The sequence below is a fragment of the Triturus cristatus genome, chromosome 5_2 (assembly GCF_964204655.1).
Source record: "Triturus cristatus chromosome 5_2, aTriCri1.1, whole genome shotgun sequence".
In the NCBI taxonomy this organism is placed as follows: Eukaryota; Metazoa; Chordata; class Amphibia; order Caudata; family Salamandridae; genus Triturus; species Triturus cristatus.
Window position 1 is genome coordinate 1,081,802,699 of NC_140588.1, and position 26,233 is coordinate 1,081,828,931.

The 26,233-nt window shown below is 51.1% G+C and overlaps 1 protein-coding gene across 3 annotated transcripts in view; it reads right to left on the reverse strand.

The window, feature by feature from the left end:
• The window catches only part of LOC146829706 (neuroligin-3), a 1,048,059-nt gene that overhangs the window by 221,707 nt on the left and 800,119 nt on the right, over positions 1 to 26,233 (reverse strand). For 2 of the 3 annotated variants that reach the window (XM_085608416.1, XM_085608417.1), the window contains 2 exons: positions 19,434 to 19,493; positions 12,194 to 12,343 (listed from right to left, as the gene is read on the reverse strand). In XM_085608416.1, the coding sequence (XP_085464542.1) occupies positions 12,194 to 12,343; positions 19,434 to 19,493 (210 nt within the window). The remainder of the gene's footprint in view (positions 1 to 12,193; positions 12,344 to 19,433; positions 19,494 to 26,233) is intronic. The other variant, XM_085608418.1, reaches the window with a different exon arrangement.

The window sequence follows — 26,233 nt, forward strand, 5'->3', positions numbered from 1 at the left end:
GCAAAGCTGAAGCCCGTGGCTATCGTGGGTGATGTGGAACCGTGACCCCTGGACACTGTGATCTTTTGCAGCAACAGCATCTTCCTGGGCTTCCTCGAAGTTGTGATTCGGGCGCCGCATAGTCCCGGCCTTGAGCCCCTCCTGTACCGAAGATTGCTGGCCACCAATCCACGAGTGACCCGTGGACCAGTTTCAAGTGCGACCGCTTGAGGCTCGTTCGCGATCACTAGCCTGTTGGCTAGCAGGTCCCCATGAAGGCAACTCCTCTTCTACTTGGGCTTTCCTGGTTGCTCCCGATGTGCCCTGACTTACCCTCACTGGGTGAGTCCCTCAGACCTTGCTGGTCTGCACCGCAGTCCTTTCTCTGAATTCCAGTGACTTGCCGTTGCCAAGGCTTGTTGGGTCCATTCGGGTGGCCGACACCGCAGCACTCAACAGACTTCGTGGGACAGCTCAAGTCCAGCTCATGGACTTCGTTGACACCTCCTGGACCTCGTGGCTGAAGAGTCAAGACACCCATCAACTCACCTGAAGCACCCAACATCTGTGGGCATTGGTCCATCCTGCCCTCGGTCACTGGCTAGTGACCCAGACTCTGTCCCCTCTGCTTTCAGTTTCCTTCCATCCCAGATCCATGCTTGGATCTCTTCGGACGCTTCTCCTCTTCACGGCAGCAGCAGTTCTTTGCAGGCTCCCATTGCAATCGACGACGCGACCCGACACCAAAAGACACCTATGCACCCGGCTTCCCTGGGTGAGGTAACTCGAGTACTCCGGTGCTCCCGTGGGTGCTAGCCCTAGAACTTCTTAAGTCCAGAAGGGTTTGGTCCTGACTAGATTCTAAGTGTCCCTAATCTTTAAATTTCCAACCGCGACATTGCCCATGGAAGATAAAGGGAAGCCGTGGTTGTGTTCTCACACTGCATACAGTCCCCGTGGGTCCCCTGTGTCACTACCTTGGGTGGTTCCTTGGAGTCTCAGTGATTCTACAGGCTCTAGGCCTTGTGTCAAGTTCAGTCATGGTTCTTATACCACTTTTTTGGTATATGGTTTGGTACGCCCCTAGGGCCCAAATGTGTATTTGTGCTATTACTGATGATTGCTCACTTGTAACTTAAAGTACTTCGAACTCCAGCCTCATAAAGAGACTAGAAGGGTGTGTTTTATCCTAAATACACATATTTTTTAAATATATACCTGGTGTGGTTGTCCTTTCATTTGATCATTCAAGAGGTTATAATCTGGTAAACCAAGCAACTTTACACTCCTTCAAGACATAGCCTGAAGGCTGCTCTCCATAGCTACCACTAGGATAGCTTTCAATAAAGGTTGCCTTTAACCTATCACCATAAGGGGTTGTTTGGACTGATGCAAGGTGCCCACTAGAACTAGTGGACAGCAGATATCAGGCCACCTTCTCACAAATGCTTCTTACTGTTTTTAACTATTGTGCTTTCTTTTTCCAGATTTACATATAACATACCAAAAGGGTATTGTATACAGTGCATGATTATTTGCATCCTCACTTAATTTGACTACCTTATTATTTCACTTTATCATTATCATCATTTATATAGTGAGAATTGAAGGGATCAGATACAGTCCTGAGGAAGAAGCCTTAGAGCTTCGAAACATGTTGACTACTTGAAGGAGCATCCGCACATTGTCGCAGGAATTCTCCGACTCATTATTTTTAATAGGACCAGTTCCGGGGAATAGTAAAGGTTTTTAGTCCACACGGGCCAGGCCCGTTTTTAAATTCACCTTTTTCACTCACCCTTGACCCTTCCTCTCACATATTCCTACACGACACATAGTACTTAAGATCAGTCCTCCTGCGTATTCGCAGGTCGTAACATGCCCGTCCCGCAGCGGGACGGGAAGACACCCATGATGAAGCATGACACCAAGGGCCCTTTTGGTGTGTGAGGGGTATTTAAGCAAACACTGTGTGCTTCCAACCAAAGTAGGAATCACACTCTAACCAGTGAGAACTCTTCCACTACAACTTTCCCATCCACAGGTGGATCCTTTTGTTTAAATATGAACTACAGTCCTCCTACAATCCAACAGGAGGAAGTGCAGGAATTTCCTCAGGGTTCGCAGCTTCCAGAAGCATGTGGAGGAGACCGGGATTCAGTTCTGGCGGCCACTAAAGCATGTAAGGAGGCGGGACCGGGTGGTTAAAGAAAAGTACCTCCGTTTTCTCTGTGTTCAACTTTAGGCAGTTTTGAGTCATCCACACCGAGATGTTGCTCAGGCACCGTTAAAAGTTGACAAAAGCAGCCTCTGAATGTTCTTTGAAAGAGAACATCACTGGGTGTCATCAGCATAGGAAATCACTTTCACTACGAAAGCCTCAACCAAGGTCACAAGTAGGCTAAGGTTTATGTTGAAGAGTAGAGGGCTCAGTCCCGAACCCTGATGGACCCCGCACGCAAGAGGCTTCTGAGTGGAAACAAAGGGATGCAAATAAACCTGTTGTGTATGGTTCTCCAGGAAGTCAGGCTAAAACTGTACCCCGTACTCCCAAATGTTAAGTCTGTCCAGGAGAATTGGATGGGCCACAGTATCAAAAGCTGCAGACAGGTTGAGCAGCTCCAGCATTGCTGTGTTGCCCAGATCTATGGTTTCTAGGCCTGGGCAGTAAACTCCGCTCCGCTTGCGGAGTCTTTCGCACTTTGCATTACGCGGAGATCACGGAGTTCCCGAAAACTCCGCTTCGCACAGTGGAGCGGAGTTTTTTTCCTCGCTCGCGTTCACCAATGCCAAGTTGGCGAGCGCGAGCGAGTATAATCAACTTTCCAGAGAGATTTGTCCTCGTTCGCGATCGTCAATATCAAGTTGGCGAGCGTGGAAAATAAACCTCCCAGCGAGATTTCTTAACGCCGGGGGCGGCAGGTTTCTCACTGCGAGTGGTCGGGAATGCTCACGACCGCTGACCGCTTGCGTTGAGAAACTGCCTGTTCGCGTTGAGAAAGCTGCCGCTCGGGTTAAAATCTACTCGAGCGGCAGAAAAGGAAAGCCTGCGCTGTGCATGGTGCCGTTTGCGGTGATCGCACAGTGCGGACAAGCATCCAGCACTGTGCAATCACTGTGAACAGCATTTGTCTATCAAACTCCGCCGCTCGTGGAGATCCGTATAGTGCGGCAGAGTTTTTTTACCACTTCGCTGAGTTTCGCGTAGCGCAACTCCGCAAACTCTGCCCAGAGTTAATAGTTTCGCGAAGGCTCTCCGCAACTTCTAGAAGTGCGCTCTCGGTACTGTGTCCTGCTCTAAAGCCAGATTGAGAGTCATGGAAATGGTTATTAGATTCCAGAAATTCAGAGAGTTGTCTCTGAACTACCTGCTCGAGAATTTTTGCCGGTGCCAGCAGAAGAGAGATGTGTCTGAAGTTTTATGTTCTGCAGGGTCGGCATCCGTCTTATTGAGGATAGGCAGTAAAAATGCTTGTTTCCATGTCTCTGGATATACCTGACTTCAGAGCAGAGTTCCAGATTTGGTTCAAGGGGGCATTAAAACAAGGGGCCAAAATTCTGAAGGACTGAGCCGGGCAAGAGTCGCCTGGAGAGCCAGATTTACAGCTCTGCAGTTTCTTAAGGGAAACATCAAGAGGAAGAGGGTGAAAATCTGACCAGGTGTCAATACAATCCGAAATAGGTTTAAGCTCATGCAGGGACATGCTAGACGGGAAAGTGGAGTAGATTGATTGCATTTTATCCTGAAAGAATTCCGTGAGGCCATTGCAGAGGGTAGAGGAAGGAGTCACAGAACAATCAAGAGCAGTCGGTTTAGTGAAGCATTGAGCAATTTTAAGTAAAGCTTTGGCTGAGTTGTCGGCCGACTTGATCTTGTATGAAAAATAGCCTCGCATAGCATTACGCTTGAGTCTGTGGAACTTTTTTAGGGCTTTTCTATAGGAACACTTGGCCGCGGGCTCATATGCGTGTCTCCAGGAGCATTCCAGTTTTTCACAAAGACTTTTCTCTGCCAAAAGTTCCATAGAAAACCACGGGACGAAGGATTTTTTTCCTGGAGGATGTGATAGCTCTAGGAGGTGCCACCTTATCTAAGCCATTGGTACCCAGCAATTGAAGTTGGATATATATTCATTGGGGTTCCCTGTGAACTGGAGGGGGGTATTTTGAAGTAAAGGAGTCACAGAGTCAGTAGTAGAGATTTACTGTTCCCACTTCAATCTAAGCAAGAGAAGTTAAAGTGCTGGTCTTTTGATGAGTCAGATTTACTGTTCCCACTCCTGTCTAAGTACCGGAAGGGAACATGCTGGTCTTTCTAAGGGTCAGATTTACTGTTCCCACTCCAGTCGAACCACGGGAAGGGAAAGTGCTGGTCTTTGGAAGGGTCAGATTTAGAAGATAAAGTGCTGGTATTTGGAATGTTCAGGTTTACTGTTCCCACTCCAGTCTAAGCAAGAGACGGTAAAGTGCTGGTCTTTAGAAGGGTCAGGTTTGCTGTTCTCACTCTAGTCTAAGCAAGAGAAGGGAAAGTGCTGGTCTTTGGAAAGGGAAAGTGTTGGTCTTTGGTAGGATCAGATTTACTGTTCCCATTGTTATATGCTCTGGAATAAACCATATAAATATACACCAAACTAAACAAAATGTAAAACCTATTTAAAATATTTAAATGTATCAATTAGATAACACAAATAAAATTAAATTAAAAAATCACAATTTTCTATTACAAATAAAAAAGTAAAATTGCAGGTGTTATCTTGTACTTTCACTGGTAGCAATGTAACTATGGGCTACAAAAACCTAGCATGCAAAGTGCTGCTGTCTAAAATGTATGGACGGGCTGAATGCGTCACTCATGACACGGGCACTTAGGAGCCAAGGTACAGGGTGCTGCTGTCTCGCACAGGTGTCATAGACAGTGCAATGTTGGTGTCAGGCTCTAGGGGTTGGTGTCACTAGAGATGCTGGATTCAGGTTGATACCGTTGGTGTCAGATACAGGGTGCAGGTGCCGGACAGAGGGTTCTGGTGTCAGACAGGGTGCTGGTGCAAGACAGGCGGTGCTGGTGTCAGATACAGGGTGCCGGTGCCAGACAGAGGGTGCTGGTGTCAGATACAGGGTGCTGGTGCCAGGCAGAAGGTGCTGGTGTCAGACAGGGTGCTGGTGCCAGACACACGGTGCTGGTGTCAGAAACCGGGTGCTGGTGCCAGGCAGAGGGTGTTGGTGTCAGATACAGTGTGCTGGTGCCAGACAGAGGGTGCTGGTGCCAGGCAGAGGGTGTTGGTGTCAGATACAGTGTGCTGGTGCCAGACAGAGGGTGCTGGTGCCAGGCAGAGGGTGTTTGGTGTCAGATACAGTGTGCTGGTGCCAGACAGAGGGTGCTGGTGCCAGGCAGAGGGTGTTGGTGTCAGACAGGGTGCTGTTGCCAGGCAGAGGGTGCTGGTGTCAGATACAGGGTGCTGGTGCCAGGCAGAGGGTGATGGTGTCACACAGGGTGCTGGTGTCGGCCAGAGGGTGCTGGTGCCAGGCACAAGACCTGCCTACCATAAGTACACAGCTAGTGACCAGCACCGGTGGTTGCTGATAAAGACGGAGACGGGGTGCTGGTGCGGGCCCTGTTCTGAGGCAGTGGCCATGGGTGTCAGGCAGGGGGCTGGGGGCTAGCATGCATGGTTGGTGAGAGGTGGAGGGCCCTGGTGTCAGGCAGTGATCCAGGGTGTCAGGCAGGAGGCTGGTGACTAGCACAGAAGGTTGGTGTCAGGCACTGGGCCCTGCTGTCAGGCAGCAGTGAGGGATGTCAGGCAGGAGGCTGGTGACTAGCACAGACAGTTGGTGTCAGGCACTGGGCCCTGGTGTCAGGCAGCGGAGAGTGGTTTCAGGCAGGAGGCTGGTGACTAGCACAGAGGGTTGGTGTCAGGTACAGGGCTCGAGGTCAGGCAGCGGTGAGGGGTGTCAGGCAGGAGGCTGGTGACTAGCACTGACAGTTGGTGTCAGGCACTGGGCCCTGGTGTCAGGCAGCGGTGAGGGGTGTCAGGCAGGAGGCTGGTGACTAGCACAGACGGTTCTTGTCAAGTAGAGAGGTCCCTGGTGTCAGGCAGCAGTGAGAGGTGTCAGGCAGGAGGTTGGTGACTAGCACAGAGGGTTGGTGTCAGGCACAGGGCTCTGAGGTCAGGCAGCGGTGAGGGGTGTCAGGCTGGAGGCTGGTGACTAGCATAGATGGTTGGTGTCAGGCAGAGAGGTACCTGGTGTCAGGCAGCGGTCAGAGGTGTAGGACAGGAGACTGGTGACTAGCGTAGATGGTTCTTGTCAGGCAGAGAAGTTCCTGGTGTCAAGCAGAGGTGAGGGGTGTCAGGCAGGAGGCTGGTGACTAGCACAGGCGGTTCTTGTCAGGCACAGTGCTCTGAGATCAGGCAGTGGAGAAGGGTGTCAGGCAGGAGGCTGGTGACTAGCACAGAGGGTTTCTGTCAGGCACTGGGCCCTGAGGTCAGGCAGTGGTGAGGGGTGTCAGGCAGGAAGCTGGTGACTAGCACAGAGGGTTTGTGTCAGGCACTGGGCCCTGAGGTCAGGCAGCGGAGAGGGGTGTCAGGCAGGAGGCTGGTGACTAGCACAGAGGGTTGGTGTCAGGCACAGGGCTCTGAGGTCAGGCAGCAGTGAGGGGTGTCAGGCAGGAGGCCAGTCAGTCAATAATACTTTTATTAATTCTTTAAAAATCATAAAAGGATGGCAAACCATCATAAAATACAGATTCTGAACATTGAATAAGCATATGTATTATAAAAGATATTATTGTTAAAAAAGATTTAAAAGTTATTATTATTTGTTTTTTGTATTATTTTGAAACATTAATCTGGAAGAGATCCTTGTGGAAAGAAAACCATTATCGCAGTAAAAAGTCAATCAAGGTGTTGTGTAATTGTTTATCATGAAGAAATTTTGCCCAATTCTTTTGCCGCTATTTTCCAGAGTTTTATGGCACTACAGGAGAGTGGGATTGAGCGCCATCCAAGACACCTGATGACCGCAGCTCTACATGTTCTGATCTGTTCTTTCCTTAAAATCTCCCGAAGAATGGATTTACGTATTTTCAATAAAGTAGGGCATATACATAATAAATGTAATAGTGACTCCTCCCCTTGACAACAAAGGCGACATTCCTTCGATGGCCATACGTGTTTCCATTGCGGGGTTAAATCTTTTGAGGGGAATGAACCCAGTCATAATAACATCAAGTAATGCTTTTTATAGTAGGAGGTGTGTTCAGTCAAATACCGTTGCGGTTTTAACCTCTGACATGACTGAATCACGGCCCAGGCATGATGTTTTTTAGAAAAACTCTTTTTATCGGTTAATAGGGAGTTCCTCTTGATTGCGGAATTTGCTGCGTTTTTAAATCCAGAATACGTTACAGGTGTTAACCAGACCTCCTCTAGCTGTAACGCCGACAAGCATTCCTGCAGTATTCTCGTCGTCGAGTTAGCTTGTCGAGCTTGACTTTCTATCTCAGCCAAACAGCGATGGGCTAGAGTGTTATCTTCTGCCTCCCTCATCCTCCAATAGTACTTCACTAAAGCACCTTGTCTGGCCATGATCTGATTTTTTAGTCCAAATTCTAGACGGATTTGGTCTTGTGGGATGTGTAGCGGAATTGTAAACAATTTTTTGAAAAATACGGATTGTGTTGTATTTAGGGTGGTTGCGTCTTTGATATTCAAGAGTTCTGAACCATAAGAGATGGAGGGCAAACATTTTGCAGCTATCACTTGAAGCAGGTGGCTGGTAGAGCAGCCTATGAGTTTTTTTTTCAAGACTTTGAAGGCGAACAACAGTTGTTTTGCTTTGGTACTTCCTTGTTCCATGTGTTGTTTGAAGTTTAACTTGCTATCTAGCAAGAAGCCTAGATATTTATAGGAGGTAACGCTGGCCAACCGTTGTTCGCCCAATTTCCAGGAGGAGGTATACCTGGACGATGTTTTGTTGTGTTTTGCAAAACGCATTACTTTAGTCTTTTGATGGTTAATCGTAAGTTGGTTTAAGGTGGTATAGGCTCCTAGTCCCGTGATCAGTTTCTGCAGGCCAGCTGGTGTTTGTGCTAACAGTACTATGTCGTCTGCGTACTGAAGGCATGGCGTTGGTATTTTGTCCAATTTTGGGGGGTCAGCTGGAATTGACTGGAGGTGTTTGTCGAGATCTGACGTGTAAATATTGAACAAGCATGGTGCTAAAACACAACCTTGTTTTAGCCCGTTCGAAGTTGGAATCTTGTTGGTGACCCTTGACCCGTCTCCTTTCTTAATTTGCACCCAGGTGTCAGTGTACAGATTGATGATGGCCTCCAGGAGTCTGGACGGAACCCCCCAGGCCTGCATCTTAGCCCATAGGGAGGCTCTCGAAACTTTGTCGAAGGCTGCCTTAAGGTCCACAAAGCAGGCATACAGGGGCCTTGATTTTTCGAAGGCCTGATTGGCCAAGAGAGTGACGGCAGAGATGTTTGTTAAGGTGCCCATCCCCGCCCGAAATCCTGTTTGCGTGGGAGGTATTTGTTTTTTTAGACTAACCCAGGCCTCTAGTTCTACTAAGAGGTTAGATGCGTAAATTTTCGCCTCTACATCTATTAATGCAATCAGTCTATAGTTAGAGGGGTCCGAACGTGGACCCGACTTGTAGATTGGATTTAGGATACTTCCTCTCCAGGACTCAGGGATCAGACGGTCTGCTTTTACTTTGAAAAAAATAGGGGTCAGGACTTGAGATCAGAATGTAGGGTTGTGTCGAAAAAGGGAGTTTGGTAGGCCGTTTGGTCCTGGTGCTCCCTCCGATTTTAGGTCAGGCAGGAGGCTGGTGAATAGCACAGAGGGTTGGTGTCAGGCACTAGGCCCTGGTGTCAGGCAGGGGGTGTCAGGCAGGAGGCTGGTGACTAGCACAGATGGTTGGTGTCAGGCAGAGAGGTACCTGGTGTCAGGCAGCGGTCAGGGGTGTAGGACAGGAGAATGGTGACTAGCGTAGACGGTTCTTGTCAGGCAGAGAAGTTCCTGGTGTCAGGCAGCGGTGAGGGGTGTCAGGCAGGAGGCTGGTGACTAGCACAGGCGGTTCTTGTCAGGCACAGTGCTCTGAGATCAGGCAGCGGTGAGGGGTGTCAGGCAGGAGGCTGGTGACTAGCACAGAGGGTTTGTGTCAGGCACTGGGCCCTGAGGTCAGGCAGTGGTGAGGGGTGTCAGGCAGGAGGCTGGTGACTAGCACAGAGGGTTGGTGTCAGGTACAGGGCACGAGGTCAGGCAGCGGAGAGGGGTGTCAGGCAGGAGGCTGGTGACTAGCACAGAGGGTTTGTGTCAGGCACTGGGCCCTGAGGTCAGGCAGTGGTGAGGGGTGTCAGGCAGGAAGCTGGTGACTAGCACAGAGGGTTTGTGTCAGGCACTGGGCCCTGAGGTCAGGCATGCACCTGCTGTGCATCCATCTGCTGGGCTCCCGCAGCCAGAGAGGGGGAGGGCAGCATCTGCTGCAAGAGAGGAGGTACATTCATCTTCAGCCTAAATCTGTCCTTGTGCTGGTCCGCCGGGGCGATGCGGGCGCAGGGGCTGGGGGCCAGGGGAGCCGATCTCACCTACTGAACTGCAAAAAGAATGCACTGGGAAACATGCGGCAAAACAGGAGCAGGGACGGGGGAAGGAGGTGGCACCGAGGAGACACGAGGGGCGCTGCGGGGTTGGTGGGCACTGAGGAAACATGAGGGGCACTGCAGGGACGGTGGACACCGAGGAGACACGAGGGGCACTGTGGGGACGGTGGGCACCGAGGAGACACGAGGGGTGCTGTGGGGATCGTGGGTACTGAGGAGGCATGAGGGCCACTACGGGGATGGTGGTCACCGAGGAGGCACGAGGGGCCCTGCGGGGATGGTGGGCACTGAGGAGACACGAGGGGCACTGCGGGGATGGTAGGGCCTGAGGGGAGAGGGACCGCTGTCGGGAGAAGAGGTACTGTGGTGACACGGGGCACTGTGGAGCTAGTGCACTTAGGGGTTTGTAAAGGGTTAGAGGGCACTGTGTGGAAAAGAGGCGCTGAGAAAAGAGTGGTACATGCTGGATTCTACTTCTCGTGTAATTAAGCCGCATATTTAGAGTAATTTTGTAGTAATTACAAATAGTTTACGCCACAGCACCGGCGTCACAAAACTTGAGGGAGCCACCCTGCACGGTAAGTAAAGGGGCCCCCTCCGGACTCAATCAGGAGCTCTACAGCCAGAGTATTGTCCAGAGGGGCCCGCACCGCGCGGTCTGCGGGGGCCTGAGTTACGCCACGGGGCTACAGAGATTTAAGCCAGAGATGCCCACCTGTACTTCTCACTCTAGAACAGTGGTTCTTAACTCTTCGATTTTGGGGACCCCACTGAATCGCCACTTATAGCTGGTGACCACAGCCTAAGCAATTTCTATGATTTGAACCTCAAAATAATACACAAAACAACAGAAACAAGTAAAAAACGAATAAATGAGCATATTTAAAAATATTTTATCTCTTTCACAAACAAAAATATTCATAAATACATGGGCTTATTTATGACCCCTTACGCCATTGGTGCATCACGATGCGTGACGCACTGACGGCGCGACCTCCTGCGTGAAATTTACAAGCACACGTAAAGCCACCCTGTGTAGCTTTACATGTGCTCGTAAATCTCGCCCCGTTTCACGCAACACATTGTGTGTTAGGGGCGTGACATGTGTGTTGCTGTCAGTGTTCCCACTCAATACCCATGTCCACTGATGCAGTTCAAGATTCACGAGCAATCGTAAATCTGGAAATGCGTCAGGATGTTACGCCACCACAAGGGATGGCGTAACGAGACGCAACGAGGAGAGATGCATTAGTTTCTCCTTGTTTTTTGCTCTTTCAATTTGTGCTGCATTTTACATTACGCATTGGAAGAGGAAATCACCTCAAGTGATTGTTTTTGTGCAGGAAGGTGCTCCTTCCTGCACAAAAACAATCTCCGTACGACGCAGGCATCCATGGTGCAAGGGTGCCTGCACGGGCGCATGGCAGCAGTTTGAGCGCCAGCCCGGGGAGAAGCACAGAGATGTGACATGTTGCTGTAAATATGTTGCATCCCTGTGCCTGGAAACTAACACAGCGTAGAGCAGCAAAATAACTTGCAGCACCGCGCTGCATTCGTTTGCCATAAATAAGCCCCCATGTTTTTATGTTACGGTTGGAGATTTTCAAAATGTGGTTTTCTTAAAAAGATTTGGAGACCTCAGACAAGGGTGATAACTGAACCAAAAGGTCTCCCTGAGACACCCACATTCTGCACTCACAGACTCTGATCTCTTCCTCGACAGTTCAGCGACATGCCTCACCTAGTACTGAGATCTCACGCCTCACCTAGTACTGAGACACCCAACACTCCAGCAGCACCCCTCACCTAGGACTGGGACACCCCACACTCCAGCAGCACCCCTCACCTAGTACTGAGACACCCCACACTCCAGCAGCACGTCTTGCCTAGTACTGGGACACCCCACATTTCAGCAGCACCCCTCACCTAGTACTGGGACACCCCACATTTCAGCAGCACCCCTCACCTAGTACTGGGACACCCCACACACCAGCAGCACGCCTTACCTAGTACTGAGACACCCCATACTCCAGCAGCACATCTTGCCCAGTACTGGGACACCCCACATTACAGCAGCACCCCTCACCTAGTACTGGACACCCCACACACCAACAGCACGCCTTACCTAGTACTGGGACACCCCACACTCCAGCAGCACCCCTCGCCTAGTACTGGGACACCCCACATTCCAGCAGCACCCCTCACCTAGTACTGGACACCCCACACTCCAGCAGCACATCTTGCCTAGTACTGAGACACCCCACATTCCAGCAGCACATCTCACCTAGTACTGGGACACCCCACACTCTAGTAGCACGTCTTGCCTAGTACTGGGACACCCTACATTCCAGCAGCACCCCTCACCTAGTACGGGGACACCCCACACTCCAGCAGCACAATTTGCCTGGTACTGAGACACCCCACACTCCAGCAGCACATCTTGCCTAGTACTGAGACACTCCACATTCCAGCAGCACATCTCAGATCGTACTGAGACACCCCACACTCCAGCAGCACGTCTTGCCCAGTACTGGGACACCCCACATTACAGCAGCACACCTCACCTAGTACTGGGACACCCCACATTCCAGCAGCACGCCTTACCTAATACTCCCACGCGGTAGTTGAGGGTGATGACGATGATGTTGCCGTAGCTGGCCAGCACGCTGCCGTCAATCATGTTGCCCGTGCCCTCCATGTAAGAGCCCCCGTGGATGTAGACCATCACCGGCTTGGCACCGCTGTCTCGGATATCTGGAAAAAAGAGAGAGGTGTGACAGGCTGTTGTCATTGTGAGACTGAAGCCTGGGAGAGGAGGCCAGGTGAAGGCTTCCTCCAGGATTTCAAAAATAATAAGGCTACCATCAAACCGAAAGCAATACCAACTTCCCAGGACCTTGTTTGACGGCCAAGGGGATGACACGTCTCCCTCCCTGTGACCCCGCCCATGTGTCAGGTGTGGCAGGCAATGGAGTGAGGAGACCTGGTCCTGGTTGGACAATCTCACAGCGGTGTGCAGGAAGCCAGTGTGGGTGGGACACGTCTTGTCTCTTGTCAGCCCCAGTCCTAAGGAATGAGTTTGACATGAACCAGGAAGGGCTACAGATCCTAGAGGTCCACTGAGGTCCTGTTGAAGGGAATGGAAAAAACCCAACTGGGAGGCCCCTGGGACTCGGGGCCTGATGACGATCTTGGCGGACAGGGTTACTCTGTCGCGTAATCTTGGCGGACAGGGTTACTCCAACACGTGATCTTGGTGCACAGGGTTACTCCATCACGTGCTCTTGGCAGACAGGGCTACTCCGTCACTAATGTGACAAATATCCCATCCACCAAATTTCAATTCCATTCTATCCTATGGAACTTGTAAAACGGCGGATGGAACATCTGTCACGTTTGTGATGGAGTATTCCATCCGCCAAGATCGTATGGCCTGATTACAATCTTGGAGGATCAGATACTCCATCATAAGTGGATGGAATCATCACAAACGTTACGGATATTCCATCCGCCGTCTTACAAGTTCCAAAGAATATAATGGAATTGTAATTTGGCGGACGGGATATCGTCCCATTTGTGGCGGAGTAACCCTGTCCACTAAGATCTTAATCATGGCCCGGGTGTGTTGAGTGTCTTCTCATCAAGAGTCTCGTCTTTGTGATTTTTGTCTGGTGCTGCAAAGGGATCCATTAATAAAATTTGCTACACTTTATCATCGTGTTTCTCACTTCTGCCTGGAAGTGCACTTTGGTAGAAAAACTTCGACCAAAACTAGATGGTAGCCTATTTCTAAAGATGTCAGCTACCATGCAGGGCACATCACTGGCTCTTTTTGTCATGGTTGCCCCACAAATATTGAAACCAAAGATGGATCTTTTCAAAGTGATTTGAATTAAATCTCAGCTGTTTTTAGCTATGCCTTATCACTCCTGGAAGAGTCATAGTGTCTTGAAATGATGAAAAGCAGGTATTGGCCAGTGGCACGTAGTGGCGCCGGGCGTGGCTAGCAAGAACAAGTATATGTCTGGTCCAGGATCCAGCATTACCAATGGATGTTGGAATCTGTAAAAGGAAGAGTTTTGGTTTCTGCAGCTGGTCCTTGTAGGATGGTCACGCATGAGACACATGGTCATCGGTTGCTCATGACCTCCAGACAGGGAGTCAATGGACAGGACCTTATTAATGCTGCCACAGAGTGTCCTGAGCTGACCTTGATGGATGTTCCAAGCAAAGGGGATTTGACATGGCTTGTCCGGCTCTGGACATCCTAGGACGGAGAGATCTTCAGGAGACGCAGGGTCTCTGTCCTAGCGTTTAACGTAGATCACTAAGAAGATGACTGACATCCTAGAAAGGAAGGACGTTTAGGAGACACGAGGTCTCCATTCTGGTGTGTAACAAAGACCACTAAGGAGATGACTGACATCCTAGGAAGGAGGGACGTTTAGGAGACACGGGGTCTCCATTCTGGCGTGTAACAAAGACCACTAAGGAGGTGACTGACATCTTAGGAAGGAGGGATCTTCAGGATACGTGGCGTCTCCATCCTGGTGTGTAACGTAGCTCAGTAAAGAGATGACGAACCCCGAAGGGCTAACCCACCCAGCTTTTTGGACTGCGTTTGGGGTGAACCTCATCTCCCAGAGGTAAGGACTGGTTCTCCTGGTCCTGTAAAGTGGTATTGCTTTAGGGGAGGTCAAAGGGTGTCAGCGGCGGTAGGGGAGGAGAGGGCAGATTCCCACGTCTCATGACATGAGCTCATTCATCGCATGAATACGACAACCTGAGGGGGTGTGTCACTCCTTGGACTCAGCGATGAGAGGGTGCAGAAAGAAAGGACGTGCCGAGTGAGAGAGGAGGGAAGAGGAAATGGGGGTAGCAGGAGGACACAGGAGCACTCATCAATGACACAAGACAACCAAGAAGGGCAAACCAGGAAGTGTAGGAAAACAAAGACAAATGTCATGATGGAATGGGGTGTCTAGTGCCTGGCGGCAAGGGCTGAAGGGCGGCGGGTGTCTGACCACACCCCTATGCTTCTGGAGCGAGCTCTTTGGGATCCGGGTCTGTGGCTGTGTTAACTCAGTGACTGTAGTAATGTTTCCTGCCTGTGTGCCCTCCGTCACTGTGATCATGATTCCTGGCTGTGTGCCCTCCGTCACTGTGATCATGATTCCTGGCTGTGTGCCCTCCGTCACTGTGATCATGATTCCTGGCTGTGTGCCCTCCGTCACTGTGATCATGATTCCTGCCTGTGTGCCCTCAGAGATTGTGATCATGATTCCTGGCTGTGTGCCCTCCGTCACTGTGATCATGATTCCTGGCTGTGTGCCCTCAGAGATTGTGATCATGATTCCTGCCTGTGTGCCCTCCGTCACTGTGATCATGATTCCTGGCTGTGTGCCCTCCGTCACTGTGATCATGATTCCTGGCTGTGTGCCCTCAGAGATTGTGATCATGATTCCTGCCTGTGTGCCCTCCGTCACTGTGATCATGATTCCTGGCTGTGTGCCCTCCGTCACTGTGATCATGATTCCTGCCTGTGTGCCCTCAGAGATTGTGATCATGATTCCTGCCTGTGTGCCCTCCGTCACTGTGATCATGATTCCTGGCTGTGTGCCCTCCGTCACTGTGATCATGATTCCTGCCTGTGTGCCCTCCGTCACTGTGATCATGATTCCTGGCTGTGTGCCCTCAGTGATTGTGATCATGATTCCTGGCTGTGTGCCCTCAGTGATTGAGGTCAAGTTTCCTGGTTGTGTGACTGCTCTCCTGGGTCTCAGCATACCGTACTTAGGCGTGTGGCTGGCACCATGTGTTAACCCACTCACTGGATGGGATAACTGGATATGTGGTCCCACCCCTTGCAAACACAACACATATCTTTGTGACAAAAGCCCAGGTGGTGTGGATACCTCGCCTCTTGGCCAATGTGCCACCCTGCATGGCTCCTCCCTTAGTGGTAAGGTCAAAATGTCCTACTGTGTGACTGCTCCTCATGTGGTAAGGTCAACGTGCCCTACTGTGTGACTGCTGCCTGTGTTGTAAGGTCAACGTGCCCTACTGTGTGACTGCTCCCCATGTGGTAAGGTCAACATGTCCTACTGTGTGACTGCTCCCCATGTGGTAAGGTCAACATGTCCTATTTTGTGACTGTTCCCCGTGTGGTAAGGTCAACGCACCCTACTGTGTGACTGATGCCCGTCTGGTAGGGTCAACGTGCCCTACTGTGTGATGGCTCCCCGTGTGCTAAGGTCAACGTGTCCTACTGTGTGACTGCTGCCTGTGTTGTAAGGTCAACGTGCCCTACTGAGTGACTGCTCCCCATGTGGTAAGGTCAAAATGTCCTATTTTGTGACTGCTCCCCGTGTGGTAAGGTCAACGTGCCCTACTGTGTGACTGCTCCCCATGTGGTAAGGTCAACGCACCCTACTGTGTGACTGCTCCCCGTGTGGTAAGGTCAACGCACCCTACTGTGTGACTGCTCCCCGTGTGGTAAGGTCAACGTACCCTACTGTGTGACTGCTCCCCGTGTTGTGCGGGCTGGGTATTTGGTAGTTTAACTGGGGCCACTGCAGTTCCCTGGTTGGCCTCCACAGTACTGCTCTCCTGAAGCCAAGAGCAGGAGATGATAGGCCTCAGTACAGAAGTGTTAGTTCCTCGAAGACCTAGAGGGTGTTGCCAAGCGCAAGGATGCAGCATTGCCTTTAGAGGGTAACTTATGGAAAACTGACAAGCGAATAGGACCTGCTGTAGGGAGGTGGTTGAAATTACAGCAGTGCAGGGGGGGTCTCTCTCTCTCTCGCTGTGTGTGTGAGTGTGTGTGTGTGTGTGTGTGTGTGGAGAGAGAGGGAGAGAGAGAGTGAATAGTGAAGAATATTTACTCTCCCCAACCCATGCCTTTGTAGAGTTTTATAAACAATTTACTATCCACCCCACAGCAGTGAGCAGTGGAACCTGCCTCCTCCCCAGTGCTCAGAAGACAGTACTGCAATCCGCCCTTATCTCCCCGCTGAGTAGAGTACAGAAGCCATCTCCCACCAGGGCAGAGACATGGATTCCACCTTGTTGTCTCATCTCCTGTGGGAACACACAAACACGCAGTGTGGACATGTTCTGAGGAGGATGGGTCGTGGAGTGCAGGTGAGTGTGTGAGACACTGTTCCCCTTTGGCGGTTCGTGAGTCTACTAGAACCCTTCAGGAGATGGCTCGGGCACCCTCAACAGCGCCTCCCTCTTCAGCTTGTGCTGGGCTCCCCTTGGAATGAGGTGCTCAGCTCACACACACTTCCACCTCCACATCAACTGATGCAGTGGCAAGCACTGCTACAAGATGGCGGCGCCATGAATCTGCACTGCGAAAAGATGGAGGCGCTTTAAACCCAGAGAGCATGATGGTGGAAGTCCAGGGTGAGCAGACCGCTGCCCCGGGGACAACCTTACGCATTAAAGTGGGCAAGAAGGTGCTACCGAGGAAGAAGACATTGAGGTGAAGAGAAATGGCCACCTTAGGGCCTGAGAAAGGACTCAGAGAGGGTGAGTGAGCGAGGTCTGGTGGGTAGCACGATGAATGCCATTTGGCGCTTGTCAGATCACAGCTTGAACCCATTCTTAGCAGGGTGAGTGGCTCCACATCTCAGAGTTACTATCAGTTGCTGAGCTCAGTCATGAAGGAGTGTCAGGGGAGGAGAGTGTAATAAATATGAGGTCAAGGTGAGTGGACCAAAGAGAAGAGTGAATTCATATTTTGACAAAAGTTCTCGTAGAATTGCTGGTAAAAGGGATTTATTGGGGAGATTTGACTATACGGAAGTAGAAAACATCAAAAACAACAGTGTTACATCGATAACCCCAAAAGAGCTCTTTTAACATAGCTAAGGGGGGCGCTTTTCCCACTCCTGTGTTTAAAGGAGGGCACAAAACCACCTTAGTCATTACTAACTACTTGCGCAGGTAAAACTTCCTCGTACATGTGTTCTCTCCCACTGTACTGAGACTGCCCGCGGCCCACGCAGGAGGCCCCCCTAGGAGGGCGGCCACCTTAGTGCCACATGATGCCACATTGCTAGGCAGGCTAGTGTTTGGACCCTCTTGTGTCCAGGCCATCCCACATCATTTTGGGCATGCCAGTGGGCAGGGCGCCAGGTATATCTACCTCTCCCGCCCACCTGGCAATCCTTTTTCCCCGAGGTCCTACTCCAAGCAATGAAAGCCACTATGTGTAAGTTGAGCAACCAATTAGGTGAATGTGAAGTATGGTGGTCTGAGATTACGCCACGTGTAGCTTGGCATGGGGCCTGGTCTGGTGAAGCCGTGGAAATCACTTGCATGCCAAGTCCACAGGATGCTTTGATGTGACGGGGGTTCATTTGTCCAGAGTGGGCATGTACCTGTTTCTGGTGGACTTGGGAGATGCCTTAGAATCAGCGGGTATAAGTAAGAATGCTAAGGAAGAATGCCTGCCTTGGTGGGGGGGCCATGGGTGTGACGGCTGCCATGGCAGAGTTACAGGGTGATCCAGAGGCTGAATGGTACATAGGGGTACCCTCTTCAGGAACACGACAAGGGTGCAAACGCCATACAACCCCCAGGAAGTCCTTACGGCAGAACCCTGGAGGAACGACGGCGCCCCTTTAGTCCTGCGGGCGGTTGTAAACCTGAGCAACCGGGGGCTTGCCTGGATACGCTCCACCCCCTCAAGAGACGTGAGTAGATGGGAGGACTGGTGGTCCACATGATGTAAGGGGTAATCCCCCAAAATGGTGAGCACCGATTGGTTAGGGCCACGGTGCACTTTGGCTCATCAGGTGGGTAGGGCAGCTTAGGGGTGTCACTGCTGCCTGCCCTTGGATTGCCCGTAATTTGATCCACCATGTTGGCATATTTTATTTTGTAAATAAACCTGCAGCAAAGTTTTCTCCAACAAACAATGTGTCTTGTGTGTTTATTATGAGATTGTTGGGGATTGCAGGAAGGGTATGTTGCTGATATTGGCACTATGCCCATTTCTTCTGTACCTAGACATGTCTCGCCCCACTTCCTTTTCTACCTCTCCTACAGGAAGTCGTGTCCAGACTCCATCTTGGAGAGCAGGGGTGCTCGGTGCTGCAGGGTCCTAGGGCCTGGTGTCTACTGCTCTACGCTGTTTCATGGCCTCAAACCTTAGCCCAGATGTTCCGGCATCAGCCATGCTATTTCTTCACCACCCGTGGAAGGTCTTGGCATGTTCTCCTCTGCTTGCGTGGGTGCATGAGAAGCTTCTAGAAAGGCGCATGTGGGACAGAGCCTCTGGGGAGCACATGAAGAGCTGATTGCGCAACCAAATTATAAATTCACAAATAAATGCAAACATGTGGTGGATGGGATGTGAAAAGCCGTGAAGGTGAAACGCATCTGGACACCCCCACTGTTTTGACTCCCCATCAAATGCCCTTCTTATGGTTGGAAGACCCTGTGCCCTGTTTGTTGGTGGGCAAGAAATGCGTGAGGAGCAGCAGCCGATGCGTGGGGAATCCTGCCCGTGCCAACCCCGCAGACACTACTGAACAGAGACCAACGTGCCCTCCCCCGCCCCCGGCCCGCCTCCACTCTGTGAATAAACGTGTTTTCTGCACATGCTGGTGACACTGGCATTCTGGCCTTCTTGCATCGCACGACCAAAGAAAAAATGCAAACGTAACCAAAAAAGAGAAAAGAAATGTCAGCATACCATTGGTGCTAACAAAGAAATCTATCTACAAAGGAAGGAAGATGCAGAGAGAGAATAGAGAGAAGGAGAGAGAAGAGAGAAATAAAGAGCTGGCAACGGCGGCATTCCATGCAGCGGGCCGGGCACCAGAAATACCTTCGTCTTCGTCACCGTCATTATCCGCTAAGTCATCGCCCTGTTTCTTAGCGCTGGTTCCTGAGGACCAAAACACGGGGAGACAAGACCGAAGAAACCAGGAAACAAAGAGAGAATTCAAAATAGTATGACAGAAGAAACAGCAGCGGAGAACATTACCTGATCAAAGAATGGCCTGGAGGGGGCACGAGCTTCCAGACATGAGCACCAGTGCACTCACAGCTGCCCACACACACTCAAACACATGACCCCCCACACACACATGCACACCTGCGCACACACACATAAATACACACACACATACGATCCCACAAATGTACACACACACACCTGACCCCCCACACACACTTATCCACACACTCTCTCTTTCACACACGCATTCAAATACTCACTCACACCTGCCCACACACACACCTGCCCCAAACAAAACACCCCTCACACACCTGCCCTCACATACATGCATCTTCCCACACACACTCACACCTGCCCAAAACACACCTGCCCACCCGCACACACACCTGAAGAGACACACACATATGCCCACACACATTCATACACACCTACCCACACACAAACACGACTTGACACATACTCATGCACACCTGCATGCACACACATACATATCTACACACCTTACCCCCCACACACACTCAGATACACATGCAATCACACACTCACAGCTGCCCACACCCAGTCAAATACATGATCTGACAAATACTCATGCACACCTGCACATACATACATACACATGTAAACACAACTGACCCCCATCCCACACTCACTTATCCAGACACACTCTCTCACACATACACACACACTGACACCTGCCCACCACACCTGCCCCCAAACACAACTTCCCCACACACACACCTGGCCCCACATACACACATCTTCCCAGACACACAATCACTCACACCTGCCCACACAAACCTGCCTTCCATAAACACACCTGCCCACCCCCGCACATACACCTTCCCAGACACACATACAGCCACACACATTCATGCACACCTGCCCAGACACACATATACACCCACACACATTCATTCACACCTGCCCGCCACAAATGCACACCTGTCCACACAGACACACTGCCCCCACATACACACACCTGCCTGAACACACACACACCTGTCCCCTACAAACACACACCTGTTAACACACACACACACACAAATACTGCCCCACATATGCACATACACACCTGCCCAAACACAAAGTTGTCCACGCACACACTTAACCACACACACTCACACTCAAACCTGCTCACACACACCTGCCCCTACAAACTACATCCCCCACACACACCTAACCCTGCATACTCAAAACTTTCCACACACTCACACACACTGGCCCCCCTTAAACACCTGCCTTCCCTATGCTCACCTGTTCACCCACACACACCTGCAGAGACACACACATACACCCACACACATTCATACACACCTGTCTCCACTCACACCTGTCCAGACACACAAATACACCCACACACACCTGCACACACACACATATGCCCACACACACACTTGCCCCCCACCCACACCTGTCCACACATACACTGCCCCCACATACACACACCTGACCACGCACACAGCTGCCCACACATACACACTTAACCACATGCCTACTCTCTCTAACACACACATAAACTCACATTCACACCAGCCCACAAAAACACACCTGCCCCAAAACAACTTCCCCACACACCTGCCCCCACATACACACAACTTCCCACACACACTCATAACTGCCCTCACACACACACCTGCCTTCCCTAAACACACCAGTTCACACATACACATACACCCACACATTCATACACACCTGCCCACACACCCAAACTCACACCTGCACACACACACCTGTCCCCCACACACATATACACACACCTACCCATACTCACATGCACCTGCCCACACACATACCTGTCCATATAAACACTGCCCCCACTTACACACATACAAACACCTGACCACACACACACACTTATTCACACACACTCTCTCTCTCACACTCACACACACACTCAAACACACACTCACACCTGCCCACACACACCTACCCTCAAACAGAAACTCCCCACACACACCTGCCCCCACATACAGATAATGTTCCACACATACCTGCCCACCGACACACACCTGCCCAGACACACACATACACCCACAGACACTTATAAACACCTGCCCACACATATAAACACACCTGCACACCTGCCCACACACATACTTTCACACACACCTGTCCCACACATACCTGCCCCCACACCCACAACCCTACCTCACCTCACCTACCCACCCTTACACACACACCTGTCCCCCCACATACATACCTGTCCACACACACCACCTACCCACACTCACACACACCTGCCCCCACACACCTCTCCACACACACACACACTGTCCCCACACACATACCTGACCACACTCAAACTTTCCACACACTCACTCACACTGGCCCACACAACACCTGCCTTCCCTATGCTCACCTGACCACCCACACACACCTGCAGAGACACACACATACACCCACACACATTCAAACACACCTGTCTCCACACACACCTGTGCAGATACACAAATACACCCACACACACCTGCACACACACACATATGCCCACACACACAGCCTATCCCCTCACACACACATGCCCTCACACACACACCTGCCCCCACCTGTCCAACCATACACTGCCCCCACATACACATACCTGACCACACACACAGCTGCCCACACATACACACTTAACCACATGCCTACTCTCTCTCACACACACCCAAACTCACATTCACACCAGCCCACAAACACACACCTGCCCCCAAACACAACTTCCCCCACACACCTGCCCCCACATACACACAACTTTCCCCACACACTCATAACTGCCCTCACACACACACCTGCCTTCCCTAAACACACCAGCTCACACATACACATACACCCACACATTCATACACACCTGCCCACACACCCAAACTCACACGCACACCTGCACACATACACCTGCCCCCCACACACATATACACACACCTACCCATACTCACATACACCTGCCCACACACATACCTGTCCATATAAACACTGCCCCCACTTACACACAAACACACACCTGACCACACACACACACTTATTCATGCACACTCTCTCTCACACACACACATGCAAACACACACTCACACCTGCCCACACACACCTGCCCCCAAACAGAACTTCCCCCTACACACTCACCCCCACATACACATAATGTTCCACACACACCTGCCCACTGACACACACCTGCCCAGACAGACACACATACACCCACAGACACTTATAAACACCTGCCCACACATATAAACACATACACACACCTACCCAAACACACTTCAACATACACCTGTCCCACTCATACCTGCCCCAACACACACAACACTACCCCACCTCACATACCCACCCTCACACACACACCTGTCCCCACATACACACCTGTCCACTCACACACACCTGCCCCCCACTCACCTGTCCACACACACACACACACACACACACACTGTCCCCACACACACATACCTGACCACACTCAAACTTTCCACACATTCACTCACACTGGCCCACACAAACACCTGCCTTTCCTATGCACACCTGTCCACCCACACACACCTGCAGAGACACACACATTCATACACACCTGTCCCCACACACATCTGTACAGACACACAAATACACCCACACACACCTGCACACACCCACATATGCCCACACACACAACCTATCCCCCCAGACACACCCACCCTCACACACACACCTGCCTCCACCCACACCTGTCCACACATACACAGCCCCCACATACACACACCTGACCACACACACAGCTAGCTGCTCACACATACACACTTAACCACATGCCCACTCTCTCTCTCACACACACAAACTCACATTCACACCTGCCAACACACACACACCTGCCCCAAACACATCCCCCCACACACCTGCCCCCACATACACACAACTTTCCACACACACACATAGCTGCCCTCACACACACCTGCCTTCCCTATACACACCAGCCCACTCACACACATACACCCACACATTCATGCACACCTGCCCACAATCACACACACCTGCCCCCCACACCTGTCCACACGCACACACACTGTCACCACACACACACACACCCATACACACACACACACCTCACCACACTTACACACACAGCTGCCACACATAGACACACCTGTCCCCAAACCCAACTTCCTCCACAAACACCTGCACCACATACACACATCTTCCTACACTCACACCTGACCACACACACACACACCTACCTTCCCTGCACATACTTGTCCACCCACACCCATATGCCCACACACACACATATGCCAAACACACACTCACACCTGCCCACACAAATACACTCATCTGCCCCCCACAAACACACACCTGTCCATACACACACTGCCCCCACACACACACACCTGACCACACACACACCTGGCAACACACACACTGCTCTAACATACACACATACACACACCTGCCCCCCACAAACGCACACCTGTACACCCACACACTGCCCCACCACACACACCTGACCACACACACAGCTGCCCACACACACACATGTATCCACACATGCTCTCACACACACACTCTAACACACACTCACACGTGCCCACACACACCTGCCCCCACACATAACTTCCCCCCACACACACCTGACCTCACATACACAAAACTCCCCCCACACATTTACATCAGCCCACACACATACCTGCCTTGCCTATACACACTTGCCCACCCCACACACATGCAAAGACACACATATGCCCACACACATTCATACACACCTTCCCACACACACCTGCACAGATACATACACACACCCACACACACCTGCATAGACACACACACATATGCCCACACACACACACCCTCACACCCACCACTCCCTCCACACACACACACACACACCTGTCCACACATACACACCTACTCACATTCACACAAACTTGCCCATATGCACACCAGTCCACAACGACACACACACACACACTGCCCCCACATACACACACACATGACCACACACAGCTGGCCACATGCACACCTGCTCCCAATCACAACTTCCCCCCACACACACACCTGTCCCACATATGCACATCTTCCCACACACACTCACACCTGCCCACACATACACCTGCTTTGCCTACTTTCATCTGCCCAGACACACATATGCCCACACACATTCATACACACCTGCCCACACACTCACACCTGCCTACACACATACACACACTCACATCTGCCTACACACATACACACAACACAACACACATACACACACCTGTCCACACACACACACTACCCCACATACACACATACACACTCCTGACCCCACAAACACCTGTCTGCACACACACACACTGCCCCAACACACCTGTCCACACACACACATATACACACACCTGCCCACAGACACCTACCCACACTCACACATCTGCCCCCACACACCTTTCCACACACACTGTCCCCACATACACACACCTTACCAACCAAACACATTTATCCACACACACTCACACCTGCCCCCACACACCCGTCCCTAAAACACCTGCCTCCACTTACACACAATGTTCCAAACACACTCACCGCTGCCCTCACACACACCTTCTTTCCTTACACACTCCTGCCCACACACACACAAACCACCTCAGATACACAAACACCCACCCATATTCATACACACTTGCCCACACATGCAAACACACACTCACACCTGCCCATGCACACACTCAAACACACCTGTCCCAAACACATACCTGCCCCCACCTGCCCCCACACACACATGCCTACCCCACCACACACCCTCACATGCACACCTGTCCTCTCACACATATACACACAAACCTGCCCACACACATCTGTCCCCTCCACACACCTGCCCAATCACACACACACACACACTTGCCGACATACACACACTCACAACAACACACACAAACATGCACACTCACACCTGCTCACACACATCTGCCCACAAACACACACCTACACACACCCTTATACACACCTGCCCACCCACATACACACTTGTGCACCCACACACACTCACACACCTGCCAACACACACACACCTGCCCACACTCTCCTACACATACACCTGCTCACACACACATCTGCCTCCACCACTCACACCTGTCCACACACACAACTGCCACCACACACAGAGATACTCACACCTGCCTACACACACAAACACACACCCAACAAACATAGAAAGTAGACAAATCTTATATAAAAATGGAAAAAGAACCATTAAGAAAGGAAAGGGCGGTTAGCATCAGAGAGACAGGTGTCAGCTCATATCTCCCACTCTTTCAGTGTGCACTCTAGTTGCCTTCTACCACATGGCCTGCAACCCTCTGGGGCACGCATGATGTCTACTCCAGTCTCACAGGCAGAGTAATTGTGGTAAACAAGGAGTGCTTACTTACTTGCAAAGTGTATTCTCTCCATTGGTAATGGCTCAACTGGAGTAAGTACTTTGAAAAGGGTGGCAGGAGGCACTGATGTCCATATGCTGACAACCCCGCAGAGACCCAACACCTACAGCGAATTCCCTTTACTGAGCACATGCATGGGGCGATGCTACTGTGTGGAGTGAACACGTATGTAAAGTGAACATTCTAAATGATTGCTCCAAGGAGCACTTGCGTGTATGGTTTCCATTGCTCCACTGATGAACTTCCTGCCGCCACCTCAAGGGGTTAAAACTGTGGTTGATTTCGTCCTTTGAAATCCTTGTTTTCTGCTTAAGA